Source organism: Dasypus novemcinctus, chromosome 2, assembly GCF_030445035.2.
Source record: "Dasypus novemcinctus isolate mDasNov1 chromosome 2, mDasNov1.1.hap2, whole genome shotgun sequence".
Classification (NCBI taxonomy): domain Eukaryota; kingdom Metazoa; phylum Chordata; class Mammalia; order Cingulata; family Dasypodidae; genus Dasypus; species Dasypus novemcinctus.
Genome location: NC_080674.1, coordinates 72,567,342 through 72,587,011, shown reverse-complemented (window position 1 = coordinate 72,587,011; position 19,670 = coordinate 72,567,342). Strand labels below are relative to the sequence as shown.

The 19,670-nt window shown below is 43.7% G+C and overlaps 2 protein-coding genes across 3 annotated transcripts in view; one reads left to right on the top strand and one right to left on the bottom strand.

The window, feature by feature from the left end:
* MRPS27 (mitochondrial ribosomal protein S27) overlaps positions 1–1,448 on the top strand; it is a 107,439-nt gene extending 105,991 nt beyond the window's left edge. The window contains exon 11 of the mRNA XM_004480237.4: positions 2–1,448. Within this exon, the coding sequence (XP_004480294.1) occupies positions 2–241 (240 nt within the window). The 3' untranslated portion in view covers positions 242–1,448. The remainder of the gene's footprint in view (position 1) is intronic.
* A 10,392-nt stretch (positions 1,449–11,840) lies between these two features.
* Positions 11,841–19,670, bottom strand: part of MAP1B (microtubule associated protein 1B) — a 98,819-nt gene continuing 90,989 nt past the window's right edge. For both annotated transcript variants that reach the window (XM_058309985.1, XM_058309986.2), the window contains 2 exons: positions 17,308–17,546; positions 11,841–16,217 (listed from right to left, as the gene is read on the bottom strand). In XM_058309985.1, the coding sequence (XP_058165968.1) occupies positions 16,062–16,217; positions 17,308–17,546 (395 nt within the window). In that variant the 3' untranslated portion in view covers positions 11,841–16,061. The remainder of the gene's footprint in view (positions 16,218–17,307; positions 17,547–19,670) is intronic.

The following is a 19,670-nucleotide window of genomic DNA, read 5'->3' as shown; positions in this document are numbered from 1 at the left end:
GACCTTACATTCTAAGCTACAGGCACTGGGCAAAGTTGAGTCAGGAAGCCTTTTGGCTCTGACCACCCAGCTTGTCAAAGAAAAGCTCCCCACCTATGAAGCAGAGGACATCGCCACCTATGAGCTGAAACTGCAGCAGTGGAACCTCGACCGGTTACAGTTGATTCAGAGGGAACAGGAGCAGAGGGAGAGAGCCAAGCAGGAGCACCAAGCCCGCACAGCCGCACAGGCGTCTGTCTAACGTGCCCTTCCCACAACAATGCTGCATTGCCCATCGTGTTTCAGCAGGGCCGGGACAGAGCCTCTGCTTCCTCCGTCTGCCTCCTTTTCCTAAAGCAGGCCGTGTGTGCTATACAGCCATGGTTTTCTACCCAGCAAGGCTCTTGAGGGCTCGGAGGGAACAACACACCTGGGCAGGGGAGCCAAAGGCTTATACTGACAGAACTTTGAAGCTGAGAGCAGCACGTGCCTTTTCAGGTGCAGCCACATTCCTGTATAGTGTTTTCCAGGGCCTCACATTTCACCTGGAGCTCTTCAGAGGCTGTCTTTAGGGATGAGGTCTCTGAAGGGAAACCATTACAACAGCTGCCCATCGAGAAGGGCAGTGGAGCTCTGAAAGTGGCAAGTGATCGGGCTGCAACCTCAGCTCAAGTACTTTAGAAGGGGCTCTTGAGGCTTACCGTGAAGTTCCTGGGGACAAGGATCCATTTTGGACTCTGAAAGTTCCTAATACCTAGTGATAGTGGTGGGAGCAGCTGCGTGGTTGAAGAGGCAGGTGTCCAGCACGGACTTGTGAATGTCCTCCCTCTTCCCAGTCCAGGCATCTCAGGCTGAAGTGGACTGCACGTCCTGAGGCCTTGAACCCCGGTCTCCTCTCTGAGGCAAGCACCCACCCATGAGCTGGGTATGAGGTGCTCACACCTTCCCACTTTCTCATTTCCACCATGCCTCGGCTCCTTCCGCTCCTGAACCTGGGCTGCGTGCAGTTCAGTGGAGGAGTGGACACAAGACCATACACGCACTTGATTTCAGATTTCAGGAATCCAAAGCAACATTTTAGTGAGCTGTGAAGCCTCCTTGGCTTGTCTTCTCCATCTTGGCAGGGTGAATTTTGTCCCAAATCATTGTCTCAGCTCCATCATCAGGTAGACAGAATGAGCCTTTTGTCTGTGAATACACAAAACACGCACAACTTGTGAACACAAATTTCACTAAGGGAAGTTGGAGAAAATGAGAGGGGTGATGGGACATGGAATGAGTAGGAGGCATGAATAATTGTAAAACTGTCGGGTGGTGGGAAATTCCTTGCTTAAGTTTCTCTTCTGTGAAAGGGGGAAGGGGGCAGCTTTTACTTGCTATGTAATTTTGTCGTTAAGTACAATGGTGCACTGTTATTCTGAATTGTGCTTTCTTTTCAAGAACCTGTGGAAATAAATGTGCTGAGATTATTTGGGTGTATTCTTTGTCTTTTGGGAAGGGAGCTAGAAGTAGGGGATCTCACCATCATGAATGCTGTGATTTCGCTCCATATGTGCACCTCTCCACCGCCACTAGACTGTCGCGTTTGTAATGACTCTAATGACTAACATTTATTGAGGATTTAATGTGTATCCAGAACTCTGCGAACAATTCAAACAACCCTTGAAGGGGGAGGTACTGTTATCCCCATTTTATGAATGAGGAAATTGAAATGAAATAACTCATCTGAAGTCCTGGCTGCCCCTGCCCACTCACCCTGCGTCTTGCAGCCCTGTGCAGCCGCAGCTGGTATCCAATACACAAGCCCTTTAGGAGTAGCAAAGCTGAATCTTACTTATTTAGGTCATGGTCAAAAGTCAGTTCTGACATTTTAGTGTTGTCAGCCTTATACTGTTTCTCTCCATCCTATCCCCTACTTCCAGGTGATAGGTATCTCCTCCCTCCTTTCCAAGGTTAAACTCCTTCCTCACCTTGATTCCATATCTGCCTGCCTGTCCCAGAACCATCAAGCATTTCCTTTCCATCTTGCATCATCTCTACTGATTTCTTCTTACAGGTCTACAAATTTGTTCAAAACAAATTTTCTTTCCAAAATTTCCTGCCACCAGCCAAATTACCACCCTATCCCTCTTCTTCCTTTGTCCCCAAACTTCTCCAAGCAGTGTCTCCACCTACTGACTAGTTGCTCGTTGAGCCTACCCTGAGAGTTTAGCTTTTGCCTTGACCATTGTGCTGCATATCATGGTGGGCAGCCGCAGTGACCCTTTGTCCTCCTGCATGCTCTGCTCCTACATTTTTGACACCACTGACCACCCTCTCAGGCCAGGGTAGGTGCCTGCCCCAGATAAACTGCTTCTCTTCTAACCCTGCCTTCATGCACTCACAAGCGTTTGTATGACATAGACTATGTACAAGGCATACCAAGTACGAAGACCGTACTAAGTGCTCCAGAGTTCGCACAGATGAAAAAACCATAGACCGTACCGTACTACCCTCAAATAACTTAGAATCCAGTAAGGGAGAGGAGACGGACACATATGCTGCCTCTTAACGTACAGCTGAAAACTATCAGAGCTACAGATAAAGTGATGTGGGAGTTTGCAGGAAGAGCCTTCAAGCCGGGAGATGGGGAAAGTGCTACTGAAGGGAAATAATCACCTGCTTTCTGCCTTAATTAGTCACACATGCCCATCTCAAGCTGCCCTGGGGTAGAGGCAGTCCTCCTCCCCTTCACGGAGTCCAGTGTGGAGTAGGTGTTCAAAAGAAGTTATTTCAGATGGGCAGCTCAGTCTGTTCTAGCCCATATCCCACACCCACCTTGGGGGGAAAAAAAGTAAAGTCAGTGATGGGGAGAAGAAAAAGCAAAAGCGTTGGTGAAGTATAATTGCTCTCCTCCGCTAGGGGCTATGTGTTGCCTTGGCAGCAAACTGCATTTGTCACCCTGCAGGCTAGTTGTGGCTAGCACCTATGTGGGTGGGAAGGTTGTTGATATTACAAGGAGTAATCAAAAATCTTGAAGGAAAAAAAGCTACTTTTTTTTGCCTTGGATTGTATTCCAACATTGTTTCCTTTCTTTGCTATACCTGTGTAGTGAGCTTCAAGAAACCCTTTTATTTTAACCATTGCAGAAGTGAGGAAAACTAGCTGCTGTTTCAAATACTAAAAATAAACTGTGAGTTTTGTCGTGTTGATGGAACCAAGAAACTTAGGTTTGGGTATGAAAAGCGTTTAGGAACCCATGTCACATAGATCCACCGCGAAGTAGGTGCTGAGAAGACAGAGAAGGGGGAGCGGCTTATTGGAGGGTAATGCCAGGAAGATGGGGGAGTGGGCAGGGAGAAACTTCAGATGAAAAGCCTGCGCCTGTGAAAGGAAAGGAGGCTGCACCACTCCCTGGCTTTCAGGGCTTTGGGGAGGGAGGGAGCCTGTTGAGGTGCATCGTTCCCATTGCTATCAAGGAGCCAAGCAAGGAAGGTTGTGCCGGCAGCCCTGCCCTGCAGAGGAGAGCCCCGCTCAATTTAGCGAAGCCCAATTTAGCGAAGCCGGTGTCCTCTCACCAGCCCATTTGCAATGGCTCAGTGAATGGCGCTCCTAGCCCTCCATAGGCCATTATCCCCCGGCGGGTCTTCAGACTTCGTGTAATAGAGCTACTCCAGCTTGCCCCTTCCCTGTGCTTTATCCTTCAAAGTTTGCCCCGGCAACTCAGATATTTCACTTTTGCTTAGCACGGGCATCACTTTCTCCAGGCTTCTCTGAGCCATCCTCACCCCACCCCTTGAGTTCATTGCCAGAGTATTAAGCCCATCTCCATCTTATCAGATCTTAATTATCAAAACTCATTGGTGAGTTTGGTACCATACTTTAAACTTCACGAAGAAAGGTATTCTATGTGTCTTGTCAGTAGTATCCCAGTACAGGGGACTATCGCCACTATGAGGTGGGTGTTCAGTCAATACTTGTTGCATGGATGATTTTTTATTATATTAGATTGAAAGGAATCCCTTTCAGATGGAGCTAGAATTCTCAGGAGTAGTACTGGGAAACTAGAAGTCATAGAGGCTAAGTTGAGGGTTTAATGCCAAAGAAAGTCTCTTTCAATTCCTAAGTATAATGGAGGCAAACAAAGCTGAGCCTCGGTGGGAGATTTATGGGGAAAAAAAGGTTTCCCAGAGTTATCCCTGTCCCTCAAAGGTGGAAGCAATGAAGCATGACCAATATTCTTTCTTATAAAAGACAATTTTGGTCAGGTATTAGGATCTAGTTTCCATATAAACTTTTTACATGCATTATCTTATTTAATCCATTCTTGTGACCAAAGATTATTGCAGCTCTGTTTTATATATCAAAAAAGAACAAATGCTTAGAGAAGCTAAGAAATGCTCAGTGAATTGGAGAGGCAGGATCCAACCCAGATCTAACTCCCAACTAAGGCTGCAATCCCAAACTTTGAAAAGCACACTTGGTTTGGGATCCCCCCAAAGCTGACTGAGATGGGAGTTTGAGTACAAGTGCACTAGTTGGAGGTGATTCCAAGAAGCCAGGTGAGGGAGAAAGAAACTGAGGCAGGGGAGGAAAGAAGCACCATCATTGGAGCATGCACCACTGAGTGGCCCTGGCTCTGGGGCAGGACCCTCTGAGACCATGGGGAGTGCTCCTCAGGGGTGTCTACTGAGCGGGGAGGAAGCTGGAGTATTTGTCCTTCAGCGCCAGACCATTCTCTCGGTGGCTGGGACGCTCCTGGCAGTGTTAACCTCAGGGCTCTTCTGACCAGCTGCTCAGCCTAGTACTAGCATGCTCCCAGGAGCAGAGCACACTCTCCGACAGTGAGTCCCCTGCTGAGCAACTGTCTGCAGGCACCTCTAGAGTAGGCCTGAAGCAGTGGTTCTCAACTGGACGGGATTCTGCTCCCCAGGGGACATTTGGCCATGGCAAGAGGTATTTTTGATGGTCCCAGCTGAGGGGCTACTACTGGCATATAGCAGGTTGAGGCCAAGTTGCTGAACATCTTACAAGGCTCAGGAAAACCCCCGCCCAAAGAATTAACCTGACCCAAAATGTCAGTACTTTTGCAATCGTGTTAATGAGGCCCAAGAAGGTTCGTGGCAAATGCTTCATTCGCAAATGGTATTTCTCAGGCTAGAGGAGTAATTAATATTAGTTGTTTCTTATCTAACTTTGCATATGAATATAAAATGTGCAGTGATGCAGGGGGGAAAGGCATTAATATTCCTAAACGAGATCCGTTATGGAAAAGGGTAAACCCTTTTCTGTGGTTTTGCTCTTTGGGGATATATAACAGACCAGGAGCCTTGAGTTTCACAATGAAGATGCTGTGGTATGACCTCACATGAGTCATTAGGAGCCCGCTCTTCTGGCACCCACTAAACTCACCGGCTGTGGGTGGGAAAGGGATGGAGTTGGAAAAGGGCTCAGAAAGCTTTGGCTTTAGTGAGCCATAAAAGTGGAAAATGTGTGGGTGGTTTGTCTTTTCATTAAGTGGTTATTAACAGTCAAAGAACTGAACTTTCCAAACTCTGAAAATGATAAATAAAAATCCTGCTCCAGAAAATGCGGAAAGAGGAGTGCTCTTCAACATAATTATGTCAGGAAAATTGCCTCTTATTCTAAATAACAGCTTGAACCATTTCTTTCCCTGTTGATTTGGCCTTTTCCCTGATGTTGCATGCTACGATAAGGATATCATTACCTGTGTAGTAACAAGGAAGTTCAAACAAAAGATGGTGGCAATGCCCCTGAGACGGTGGCAGTAACTGCTGGCATCTTTGTTTAAAACAAAATAATTAGGCTATGTGTTGATTATGTATGTATGTTAGGAATTCCAAATCCCAGCTGGGCACATTCAGAAAACAAGAAGATTTACTTTTTATTCTATTTTTTAATGTTTTAATTAGAGAAGTTACGGGTTTACAGAAAAATCGCGCATAAAATACAGGATTCCCGTATACCACCCTATTATTAACACTTTGGGTTGATGTGGTACATTTGTTACAGTTGATGAAAGCATGTTTTTATAATTGTATTATTAACTATAATCCGTGTTTTAACTTGGGGTTCACTGTGTTGTGCCCTTTCATGGAATTAACAAAATTTTTTTATTCTAATAACATATACAACCTAAAATTTCCCCCCTTTAAGCCATTCAAATATATAATTCAGTGCTATTAATTACATTCACAATGTCATGCTATCACCACCACCCATTACTGAAACTTTCTATCCTCCCAAAGAGAAACCCTGTATCTTTTAAATCTTAATTCCCTATTTCCTGCTCCCATCCTGTCCCCTGGCACCATGTATTCTAGAGTGTTACTCCCTGAACTTGCTTTGTCTAATTATTTCACATCAGTGAGATCATACAATATTTGTCCTTTTCACAAAAAGCATCTGAAAATAAGCTCCACAATGGGGCTTTAAATGCTGAATCAAGGGCTATGGAAAATCTTTATAAAGAATTTATGGCAGGACCATTGTATCCTCTGGTGTACCCAATGGCAGGAGAATCTTACTTGCTTTTTTTCATTCCCATTATACTTCATTCCTGTGAAGTTCAAAATCTTAATCGTTAAAACACCATCAGAATTTAATGTCCTCAAGATAGTATTTGGAATAAACACATATGTCCATTAAAAGTCCTCCAAAGACAGCATGGTGGGCCGGTGCTAGAACTCACAGGCAAGCACACACCCACCTTTATTATAACAATTACATTAAGAACAACTCTTTGCTAAATGCCCATTGTCCCACCTGATCAAATACATCCTCTTGAATCCTGACAACAACCCTGCAAGCCATGGATTGTTACCCATTGTGGGAGGAGAAAACTGAAACTTGGGTGACTTACCCAGGTCCACACAATTCTGCACAATAACCAAGCAGCAAGGACAGTGTTTGAATACAAATTTGTCTGATTTCAACCCATTTTCCAACAACACCATAGAACCACTATGAGAAACTGGTCTGTTTGTACATTCATTCATTCATTAAATGAAAATTTATTGGGCACCAACTATGTGCCAGGCACTGATAAAATAGCCACTGAGGCTACAGCAAGGAATACAACAAAGGTCCCTTCCCTCATGGCATATTCTATGGAGAGAGACAGGTAATAAACTAGCAAGTATACAGTGTCATATGGTGATGACTGATAGGGAGAATGATAAAGCACGGAAAGCAGAAAATAGAGCGTTGGTTAAGTTGGGAAGGTTGCAATTTAAAATCGAGTGGTTAAGGAAGGCCTTCCTGAGAGGATGACATTTGAGCAGAGGCCAAGGGGACTAGGTTGCAAGCCAAGGAGTCACCTGGGGAAAAGAATGTCAGACAAAGGACACAGAGTAAAGGCCCTGAGATGAAAGCACAGCTGGAGTGTCTGAAGAAGAGCAAAGAGGCCATGTGACTGGAGTAGAATGTGTGAGACAGAGTAGTGGGAGATGAAGTCAGAGAGACGGGGGGTATAGGAAGGAACAGGTAGCGCAGGGCCTTCTTGCCTGGAAGTAAGGACACTGACTTCTCTTCTGAGATGAGACGCCTTGGAAGCTGTTGAGCACTGGGTGGCATTATCTGACTTAATATTTTTAGATAGTTTTTCTAGTCTAGCTGCTCTATGGAGAATCAACTAGGTGGGCAAAGGCAGGAAACAGGGAGCTCAATTAGGAGGCTGATGTAATAATCCAGGAAAGAAATGATATTGGCTTGGATAAGGCCTTAACAGTGGATGTTACAGAAGGAGTCAGGCTGAATGTCTTTTAAGGGTAGAGCTAAAAGGATTTGCAAACCAGCGGGTTTGTTGACAGGCCAAGATTTTTGACCTGAGCTACTGGACTTATGTATTTACCATTTACAAAGACAGAAAAGCCTAGGAGAGAAGCAGATTGGGGAAGGAGATGAGGGATTTGTTTGGGGACTTGTTAAATTTGGTTTGGGGTGTGTTAAAGGGAGATCTTAATAGGCAGCTGGGTATATGTGTTTGGGAACCAGAGAAGAGGTTCAGGGTGGAGATAGAAATGTAGAAGTATCATTTTATACATGGCACTTAAATCTACGCGACTGCATTACTGCAGCAAGCATTTCTGGTTTGAGTGGTTGTCGTTTGAGCCATGAAATAGAGCTAGTTTATCTGTCTATGGAGAGATCACCCCATGAACCAATTCTCATTAGTAGCATTGCTCTATCATCTGGGAACAGCGTGGCCAGTAACTCCCAGAGAATCAGCTAGAAGAACAGCTCAATCAAAGAAATTGAATGTGACCAAAACTCAGTCTGCATATGTGGCTCCAGTGAATTTCTAAGACATACAATATAAGATCAAGGAAGGGAAGCGGACTTGGCCCAGTGGTTAGGGCATCCGTCTACCACATGGGAGGTCCGTGGTTCAAACCCCGGGCCTCCTTGACCCGTGTGCAGCTGGCCCATGTGCAGTGCTGATGTGTGCAAGGAGTGCCATGCCACACAGGGGTGTCCCCCACATAGGCGAACCCCACACGCAAGGAGTGCACCCCGTAAGGAGAGCCACCCAGCGTGAAAGAAAGTGCAGCCTGCCCAGGAATGGTGCCGCACACATGGAGAGCTGATAGAACAAGGTGACACCACAAAAAGAAACAGATTCCCGTGCTGCTGACAACAACAGAAGCGGACAAAGAAGAACATGCAGCAGATAGACACAGAGAACAGACAACTGGGGGGGGGGGGGGAGGGGAGAGAAATTAAATAAATAAATCTTTTAAAAAAGAAAAAAGATCAAGGAAGAAATGGAGATCTTGGATTATGCAAGAAACCGTGAGTCAGGCATGTGTTAAAAGATCATTGTGGAGACACAAAAAAGCATCCAGAGTGAGCAATACAATTATGGGGGTTGGGGGGGGGGGTCACAGTTCCCTAACAGACCTTTGCTGAAACTGGAAAAAGGCTACTTCTGATGTATACAGAAAGACCAGCTGAAAAAGATTGAACTCTTCCCCAACTTTACTCTGCCTAGGTCGGGAGGGTATGGGAAGGAATGAGATATAAATATTAATAGCAGCAAGGAGTTCCAGAGGGTGACCCACTCTCCTGGTTTCTTCTCCAGGGACTGAGGGCTTTCCTGGGTGCCAGACTTTCAGTGTAAAACAAGGACAGCCTGGGCAGACCCGGGCGGTGGGGTCTAGGTTCAGGCCAGAAGGAAGACTTCCTGGGACTAAATAGTTCGGCCGTGCAATAGAAAACAATACAGATTTAAGTTTAGACTGATAGATGTGGGTAAAATCTCTTAGTGATGTTTTCCCTCTGAGGTTTCACATGCTTAACCCTTTAACTTCTGGAGGGATCTCCGAATCACTCCTTGCACATAACTTCTAATAGCAGGGATCAATGAAGCCCCATGGTTTGGAGACATGATGCAAAGTCAAAGGAGTGTGTGTGTCAGCAGAACATCGTTATGACTCAGGGTAGGTTGTGGTGATCTTTTTTTTTTTAGTTGGTTCTGAGGAATTGAACCTGGGACCTCATACATGCTAAGCAGGTGCTCGACCCCTGAGCTACACCGCTCCACGGGAGTAATCTTTTGAGGCCAAAGGACTCTTTCTGAACAGGGCCAGGTTCTAGAGGTCACAACTGAGCACTCTGTGGTTGCCTCTTTCCCTGGCCTTGTGGAAGGAATCCCCAACATATCCTGATCCCACTCTCTGCTGAGGCCTTGTGAGCGTTTCCCTCAGCCTGGAATGTGCTTTCTGCCCAGCACACACATGTGCACGCGCACTCCAGGCTCAGCTTGAACAGCGCTTCTCAGGCCTTGCCTGTGGTTACCTAAGGACACACTTGAAGCGTGGGAGCCCCTGTCCCAATGTTGCCTCTTCGCTGGTCTGTCTTCCCCCGTCGGTTAAGACAACAGTTATATTGTGTTCACCTTTAAATCCCACAGCAGAATCCACTTGTGGTACAGAGTGAATGTGCAATAATAATTTTTTGAATGACTGCCTTGGAGGAATTCTCCCCTTTTCTGGTACTCATTGTTATATAATCACTTTCCTAAAAGACTTTTAGTGCCTGGATGTGAATCAAACCCATAGCACACGATAAGTTGTTATATAGAGCTTATTCAGGAATAATGAGCAAGAAGCTAAGAGAATGAGGAGCTCAAATTATGACAAAAATAATTCCAAATACAAATAAAAGTCATTATAGACCCAGAATGTGAGGCTGAAGTCACACTTTTCAATCTCCTTTCCTCTGATCTATTTTAATGTTTTCAAGAAAGTTTTATGAAAGCGGTAGTATGGTAATTAGCATGCTTACAGATTTTGTTTGTTTGTTCAAGAACAAAATCTCTGAATTCTCAATTTATGTCAATTTTGAAACTCATTCTTTCAGAGTACTGATCTCCACAACACACATTTCTATTTTAGATAGTGAGACCCCAAGTTTCCTCATCAACCCTGCTACCCACATGGTCCCAGTGTCACACTAGAGCAGGGCTTCTTAACCTTTTTTGTTCCACGGACCCCTTTGCCAGTCAGGTGAACACCACACACTGTGTATTATTTAATAACTATATCACGCCCACACCAACACTTTCCCACAAGGATAATGTTTGTTTTGCATTTCAGTTCAAGCTCATGGACCCCTTGTTAAGAACCCCTGCACTAAAGCCTTTTACAAAATGGGCCCTGGTGTCTCCTTGTATCTCAGTCTCAGGTGGTTCCCTGGGGGATTCCAGGAAGGGACAGGGGACAGGGCCAGCCCCAATCACGGTGGGCTGACACAACAGCCAGAGAGCGGCAGGCGGAACCCAGGACCACCCGAAGTTGCCCACACACTCCCCATACAGCAGCACTCCCGAGGCAGGGTTGATCTCCCCTTGGCAGAGCTGAATTCGAGGACAGCATATGCCTCTCCTGGCGGTACTAGTGGAATCACCTCAACCAGCCGGTTCAGACTCTTTTCCAGAGCCAAAAACCACTTGACTGTCTCCAGTTCCCCACTTTGCCAGTTTGTGGTAACTGGAAAAGTCTCAGAACCAATAAGCATACAAACAAGAAAACTTTCCAATGAAATTCCTCAACCAGGCAAAATGGTTTCCTTCACAAGAAGCCTGAGAAGGTAGAGGGAAACCTGTTTAAACATTAAATTCATGGCTGAAATAAGCCAATAAGCTTATTGGAGGTTATGTTTTATTTTCATGTGTTAAAGGGCCTCATACTTATTTCTTTTTGGACTTGTTTTGATATGTATGCTTTCAGTTTGCCAAAAAACAAAAAACAAAATGGGAAGATGAGGACGATAAGGTGATGGCGGTAATTACCAAGGACTCTTGGCCTGGCCGACAACTTTGCAGAATCCAGCAGGAGAGGTTTGGAAGGGACTATAGCTTGACCATCCTCCCAAATTCTCTCGTTCTACACGTGAGAAAAAGAACTCAAGTCAGACAGTGTCTGAGGCCCCACAGCTGGGTGTGGCAGAGCTAGGATTAGAAGCTGGTGCTTTTGTTTCTTCATGGTTTGTGCAGGAAATCCCCCCAATATCCTCCTTCTACTGCCCCATTTACTTCTTTTAATCAATAATTTTCATTGTCCCTTCCCCTCTCCTTCCAACTGCTGGGATTGTATCCTTATACCCTAAAGTAATCCAGGGCTTCGGCTATAAGAGACCAAGGTAGCAGTTGCAGAAATTCAGGGCAGGGCCCTCTTGGCTGCTTACCAAACACCAGGGAGCCCACCTGAAAAGAACCCAACCGCCCCCACCGCGCAGCTCAGTACTCTGCCCCGTGTTCTGTGGGGTGGCAAATCAACTCCCGTGTTCTGTGGGGTGGCAAATCAACTCCCGAAGAGCCCATTCAGTAGCCAGAGCTAAAGACGACCACACACGTGAACTTTTGCCACTTTTGTATTTTATTGTGGAACTGAGTTGTTTTTTTTTTTTCCTTTACATCAAATATCCTCAATGGAAGAGGGGATATTGCACACAAATATCATAAAAGCACTACGTATTACTTTCACTGGAAACTAATTTTCTACATTAGATATGACTGGATAGGATAGAAGTGATGCAGGATTATAAGACATAATACCATACACAGCTGCAGACTGACACAAACACCATTCAGAACGAGAGAGGAGTGTGAGGCGCTTCTCGGTGGGCTCAAGCCGCCTGCCCGGGCGGCGCGGCAGCGGGGCGGCCAGAGGTGCTTCCCGGGGCAGCCGGGTCTGGGTGCCTCTTATTGGGGGCTCCTGCTTTGAGGAGCGCCAAACGAGGGCCGAGAAGCTATTTTTTTCCCTTCCTTCTCAGTTTGTGATGCTGCCTTTTAAATTAACTTAGTAAAGTCACAGACATTTTTTAAAAGAGCAAATGGTTTTAATACCAGGTGAATAACCTAATTGCTTTCAAAGAAATGCTCATCCCTAGGCTGCTTTCGGTGTGTTGTTCCGTTGGTTCAACGAGAAAAGCTTACATTTCCTTTCAAATGGAAACAGGATATTTTTTTTTTCTAAATCTGAAGTGTAAAAAAAAGTTATTATCGTAACGCACAATATCATTACTGAGCAAGAACCTCCTGTGATAGGTGACTGAAGAGAGGCAAGAAAAGCAATTTCAGGATTGTAGAAGAGCTCCTGAGAGCTGGAATTTGGTTAAAAAAAAAAAAAGGGAAAATGGAAGTCGGCAAAATTCCATTAGCAAATGATTAAATCTTATTAAATGCGTATTGGAAAGCTCCTAAACTATTGGAGACACTTAAAACATTCATATACACTGGGGAAACCATCCACTATGATAGGTAAGTTTAAGAAAAAAAAAATTTTTTTGAACTCCATGGAAAATGGCATTTAAGAGGGGAAGGAAGGACTCAGTCATTGTATCCAGTCCCACCACAAGACTGAGAAAGCATGCACGGGGCTTGGGGTTTGGAAAAAGGGGATAGAATTGGTTAAAATTGAAAACAGAGGATCATCTCTAACATTTCGTCTCTGCAGAATTTTGTTTAAGCATACTACCAAAAAGGTCATGATCATGAATGCTAGCTCAATGGAATTCCATCATTTAAACAGTGTAAATTCCTTCCACTCAAATAGTCAATCTATACAATTGGAATAAGTAATCAGTATCGAACAGAGCTTCTAGAGGTCTGTGCAGATCGCCAGCTTTCACCATGAACATCCAAGAAAAGTTGTGATGGCTGTTACTAAGTGTGTATGTATGGGACCAGCAAAATTAGGTTAGTCACACAGGTAGGAAAGATTCTGGATGCAATGCAATGCAAATATTGGTTTTCCTGGTATACTCAGGCTTTGTGGTCATCATTGAGAACAATGGAGGGAGAAAGGTATTGAAATAGTTCACAGGAAAAAGAGCCAGCTGACCAAGTGACAGTTTTTGTATATTTTTCCCATTAAATCCCATAGCAGAAAAAGAAACAAGAGCAGAGCAGTGGGGTAGAGTGGTTATAGTTGAAGATTGGCTATAATTCCCCTAAAATGTTTGTCTACTTTTTAAAGCAAAATAATGCATATGTTTAAAAAATGTAATTTTGGAAACTGGAAAACAATTCCATCCTTCTATCAAAGAAAAATCAACCAGAGGTCTGGATTTGACAAGAAGTCTACAAATCTGTTCCTCCTTGCATGCATTATGAGGACCAATTCAACTTAACAGCTAGTCATTAAATAATTATCTTGAGTATCTTAGTTTGTCTCATAAGTCTTAAGTAGTTGAGTTTATACTCAATGAAATTCATTTTCATCACAATGACTTTTCTATTGTGTGTTAATTTTTTTGTACTCTTAATGGGTTATTTTTAAGTACTTGAAAGACACGGGGTAATAAATAAAAGCTGCATCTCTATAGAAGCCTAACAAAAATAGAATATCAATTTTTTTTAAAAAAATTAAACATTAGAAAAATGTAATTCACAGCATTAAGTAGACTGCACAGGCCCTCGGTGAAGGGACCCCAAAGAAGCATTGTTTAAACCCTCATAATAGTTAGCAGTGCAAAACATATACTCGTAAGACAAAAATACACTAACAATGTTAATTTTGAAATAAATAACTAACATAGAAAATAAAATGAGGTCATTGTTCACTACTTCGTAGATCTTAGAGTCCGCAGGAAGGGCGACATGACAGAACACAGCCCGGCTGTCACTGAGAACCTCGCCACATCTGAACCCTGGATGCCCTGATCTGCACCTTGGAATCTGACGTCAGTCTGAATCATGATCCAGTGATGGAAATGATCTCTGAACTCTACACGACGAACTGTAGGAGCTGGGAATTCATTTGCTTTCGGGGTATTATTTCTTTTATTTTTTATGCAGAAAAGAAAATCCCAAAGCAAATTTGCACTAGGTTCTTTGAACTTGTCTTGGTTCTTTTACCTCATGGTTGAACATCTTGAAAGAAGCTTGCAGGATACCACTTGGTGATGTGCTGCAAAAGACAATAACGCAGCCCATCATGCCATTCTTCCCCACTCTCAAATAGCACATATTCAGATTTTTATGTTATGGGATCAAAGGATGGGAGGTATCATTATTCTTGGTACTTATGGGTTTTTAATAAATATTATTACTGCAATATCGGACCTCAGTCTCACCAGAACGTCAAAAAGCATTATTCAATTTTTGTCTTATGAAACACTTAAAAAAAAAAAACTGTCACTTGAAAATTTTCTTTGCATTTTCCTGTAAAATGAAAACATTTGTTAAAAAGTTCATCTATGAAAGGTTCTCGCATATCTAAAAAAAAAATTCTTCTGTACACTTGTTCCCATAAGTACGTTGAAATTAATGGAAAATAAGAAAAAGCCAATGTAAGACAAAGGAAGGTAAATACTGTACACTTGCTGAGAACCTCTTCCACTATAAGATTCACTGTTTTCCCAGTTCTGATCATAGAAGCCATTTCAATCTTTAACTTGCGGTAGTAAAGAAGCTATGAAAGGCTCAACTTGTTTGGCTGAGGGGGTCATGGGTGCACTGAGATGGTGTCAACACACGACTCAGCATCAAACTATTGCACCAGTCAGATCGGCTTCTAGTACCCCACACATGCACACACATGCTCCTTTAACTGGAGTATCTATAATCCTACACGGATGTTTTATAAACTTGCTGTCTCACATTAAAAAATAAGTGCATCGAGTATCTTTGTACATTCAAGTCACTTTCTAAGGCAAATTGTCTACCATATGTACTCCCAACTGCTTTGGTATTTGCTTCAGTTAATTGGGGTGGACTTGGGTGTTGATGCATGCAGGTTAATTGACTCAGAGTGGACTAAGTGGGTGGACAAATGCTGGGAGCATGCCTTAGATCAATCTACTTATGAGTTTTCAAAGTTTGAGAGTTCTGAATGGGGTTCAAACCACTTGCATGTCCAGTCTACACTCACTATGTTATGTCAGTGTGCAGCCTTCAAACTGAAGGAGCCTAATTAAGGCATGGAAATCTCATGTGCCTTCATAACAAATCTTATTCTTTCTGTTTTCCTCTAGATGACATGTCTTAGAAAAGTAAGACTTTTTGATGACTCAAGACTGACACAAATTGAAAACTTTGCCTATGTAGACTACAGAATACCTATTCGCCTGAGAAAATGCAGACTTAATTGTTGGTTATTTTTTCCTTACCCCACCCTGCACTCTCTTTTACTCTCTGGGCATCTCACCAGCACTCTCTCCATTATACCTCCTTCTCTTGCATTCTTTTTCTTTCTCATTCTCTCTCTCTTTCCTGCAATTTCTCTCTCTTGCGCGCGCTCTCTCTCTTGCTCTCTCTCTCTAAGACAAATGCGTCTACCTAGCAGAAGTCAGCTGGGTTTGCTAGTGCGTGGTTTCCAAATGTTCAGCAGAGATGAACTGGGGCAGGTAATTTTGCAGTAATTTGAACCCTATTGCGGGAATACTGTTACTTCCCTTAGCAATCAGCAAAAACTGAGAAATATTAGTGACTTGCATCACTGTGATACAGTATAGCATTTGGCAGGTAATAGAGTTCAGCAACTTAATTAGATGAATTGACTTTTTAGAAAAGGTGGTTTCAAATGGAAGAATTTCTGGAAACAGTTCAAATCCTGTGGTGCGGCTGGCCTTGGCCTTTACAGTTCAATCTTGCAGGCGGGGAAGGATTCATCTTGCATGACCACCGTGCTGCTGCTCGCTAAAACCATGATGTTGAGGTCTTGCTGCTTCTCATGGGTCTCCTGGTACCATTCCCTCATCACTTCAGAGTCATGTGTTGGGATCAGGGTCACCTGCGAGGAGAGAGAACATGGCTGTTTGAGGGCAGAGCCAAAAACCAGAAGAAAAAATAGAATAGGATGTTAGTCCATTAGAAGAAAATCTGTTTTCCTCAGGAAATGCAAACGACTTTTCGACTTATATTTTTCAGGAACCAGACGCAACTAATGACTAGTCCATTAGCTCGTATGTATTCACTGTCAGTGTCCAGAAAGTGATATGGTTAACGTGAAATTTCTTGTATTTCCTTGAGCACAACTGGTGGGTTTTGCATTAAAGATGTATACTTAATGTGAAGAGTTTCAGGTATTATTGTGGTTCAAGGCCCTTACAAGTCCACTCATTCTCGTAGTTAACACTGCATCCTGAGAAGGAAGGTTTGTATCTTTAACTGGTACCCGTGGTTGGGGTTGAGGAGTGGGATGGGTGGGTAATGTGTCAACAGTCAAAATTTCATCTAGTGTTCCCTAAGAGGCCACTGGGTGCTTCTTCTTAGACTTCATATGATTATATAACACATAATTATATTTAAAGTATATAAACTCAGTTTACTATGTGACTGTGCAGAACCACAAGCAAAACTTAGATAAGCTGAAATAATAAGAGGTAGTTCGTGGCCAGACATGATGTGTGGGAGTACACAGGTGGGAGCATCCCGTTGGGGACCATTTTCTGCATTTTCTGCAATGCTGCTCCAGTGGAATTTCACACGGACAGTTAATTTTCTAAATGGCCAGATTCCTAGCTTGGTCTAGTCTTGAAATACAAAGGAGTAAAGACAAATCTGGAGCAGCCTGCACATGGAAATATGACCATTTTGATTTATGATACAGAATACTCGGCATACTGGGGGGAAGGGCAAGTAACCTTGAGCCCATTTTGCAAGCAAATAATTGTGCCTGAAGGGGGTGAGGTGTCTTTTTTCCAAGGCCTTGGTGGTGGTGCCAAGGATAATAGCTGTCAGGTTATGTCGTGTGAAGGCCCAAGAGACACCTCATGGGGCTCCACAACCGTAAACGTTCATCGTTAAACGTGATCCCTTCCCTCCGCCTCTGGAGTCAGCTAGCTCAGTCTGCAGCACAGGCACTGCACTTGAGCTCTTACCTGCATGCTGCTGCCCCACTGAGCCTTCCCTTCCAATAAGGCATCCAGGACAGCCCGGCTGGGCTCCTCTGCGGCGGGGTCATTCCCGCTCACCACGTAGTAGGATGACCTTACTCTCTTGAAAAATTCGACATCCACATTTTTACTATTGCTGTGGTTGGGGATATAGCACAGGTCCAAATACACAGGGGGGCCTGGAGGCACAGCCGAGGACTTGGCTGTCTTGGTGGCTCCTGGTCCTTTGGTAAACAAGCAAAGGCAAAGAGAAAGCAAAAGTCACAGCAAAGCAAAGAGACCCGTACTCCCAATACACCCTCCCTACTCATCCATAAGGAGACCCTCTGGGACATGAGATGGGGGAATGGACATTCCCATCTCCCTGGGAACTGGCAGTGGGCATTTAACTCTGGCAGTTTGAGAACCTGTAATATAGCTGTTTACCATCTCAACAGAAATGAAGAACGGGATGGCTTCTCTTTGTAGACAACCCATAGGCAGTAAGAAGCGTTTCTGGCCTTCCCAAAAGATGGGCCCAGATAGTAAAGTGCCTTCTTTAAGAGTTACTAATAGGCACTTAACTTGAAAAGTGATCTAAGAAATCGATTTTAAAGGTCAAAAGAAGGCATCTGCCTTTGGCAACCCATAATTAAAGAGCTCTTAGTAATCCACTTTGTTTTTATAGCGATTTTACCAGCAAAAGTATCCAACCTTCACAACAGACCTAGTAAACAGATCAAACTTTAACCCCATATGGATTCCTAAGACCCTTGACCTCAGTCACAAACACTGATGAAACACCATGTTCTCTGCTCTGAAAAGCCAAAGTCAGACACCTCTCCTAGGCAAGGCTGAACAGCCAATCATTGGCATAAGGACAGCTGTGAAAGCCTGGGGTTTCTCTAGCCAACCAGGACATACCAGACTGGGGAGAGGGGCATCTTGCAGCCAAAATCCCCAGTCTAAATCAGAAAGGCCTGTGCAAAGTAAAAACCTAGATCAATCAAAAAAATTTCCTGGCACCTTGTTTTGTGAACTGGCTTTCACTTGTTCCAGGAGGTAGGGGCTACATCAGTTGGTTCACCTGAAGCTTGTGGTTGTTTGCTTGTTTGTTTCCCCCCACTCTTGCTCTCAACTGGGTGAAGGAGACAGAAATCTGCTGCAGCTGAATCTCTGTGAGGTCTTTTAACTCTTGGGTCCCTCAGCAGGCCTTGTGCACCTGGAGACTAGTACTTACCCTTCCAGTGGACAAGCCCACCCAAGCCAAGATTGACATCTGGGCACGGGATGATGTGGAGAACTCATGGCATTAAACTTAAGGCTAAATCTTTGCAAATCCAGTGTGACTGACAAGGACAGTTGACGGAGACTTGGTTTCAAACTGAGTTTATACAGTGAACCCCAAAGAATTAAAATGTCCATTATTCAGTATGGCTTATAATAGGAAAAAGTGCTCTTTTTATCCCTTCACCACTCTACCTCAAACTCCAACAGACACACTCACACAGAAAAAAATGATTTACAAATCTAAGAAGGCTCAAAGTTTTTGAAACAGTAGAACAAGCATTCTATGGGAGTGGTTCTTCACCCAGACTGCACAAGTACAATGACCTGGGGAACTTATAAAACACACTGGTGACCCCAGGCCTCACCCCTTAAGCAGGGGCTCTTAACCTTTTTGTTTCCATGGACCCCTCTGCCAGTCAGGTAAAAACCACTGACCCCTTACTAAGTCCACACCATACTGTGTATTATTTTATAAATATATCACACTTACACCAACATGTCCCCTCAAGAATAATGTTTTTGTTTTTGTTTTTTATTTCAATTCAAGTTCACAGACTCCTTGTTAAGAGCCCCTGCCTTCAAGTGTGGTTTAATTGGGCTGAGACTGGAGCCTGGATGCCACTGTTTTCTAAAAGCACCCCCAGGTGATTCTAATGTGCACTGTTCTAAAGCCATTAAGTAGAATTTTTAAAAAATTATTGTCTCTCTTTTTTTAAAGATATATAGATCACAGAAAATGTTACGTTAAAAAATAGAAGAGGTTCTGAGATACCCCACTCTCATGCCCCCATCTAAAGCTATTTAAAATGTCACCTAGATCTTAATATGCTTGATCTTCTTTCTATGGTTTTAAAAAGACTGTCATCACAGAGTCAAAACCACCAGTGAATTCTATCAACTGTCTGATTTTATTTGGGGTGGTGGAGCGTAGAGATCAGCCAAACTGATATTTGGATAAAAATAGGTTAAGAGACCATTTTAATGAATCTGAGCTGAAAGCCTTCAAAATATCCATTTGTGGCCCTCCTAAAGAACTGACATGTAGCAGAAGTTTGTGAGCTATGTGTCTTCTAATAATT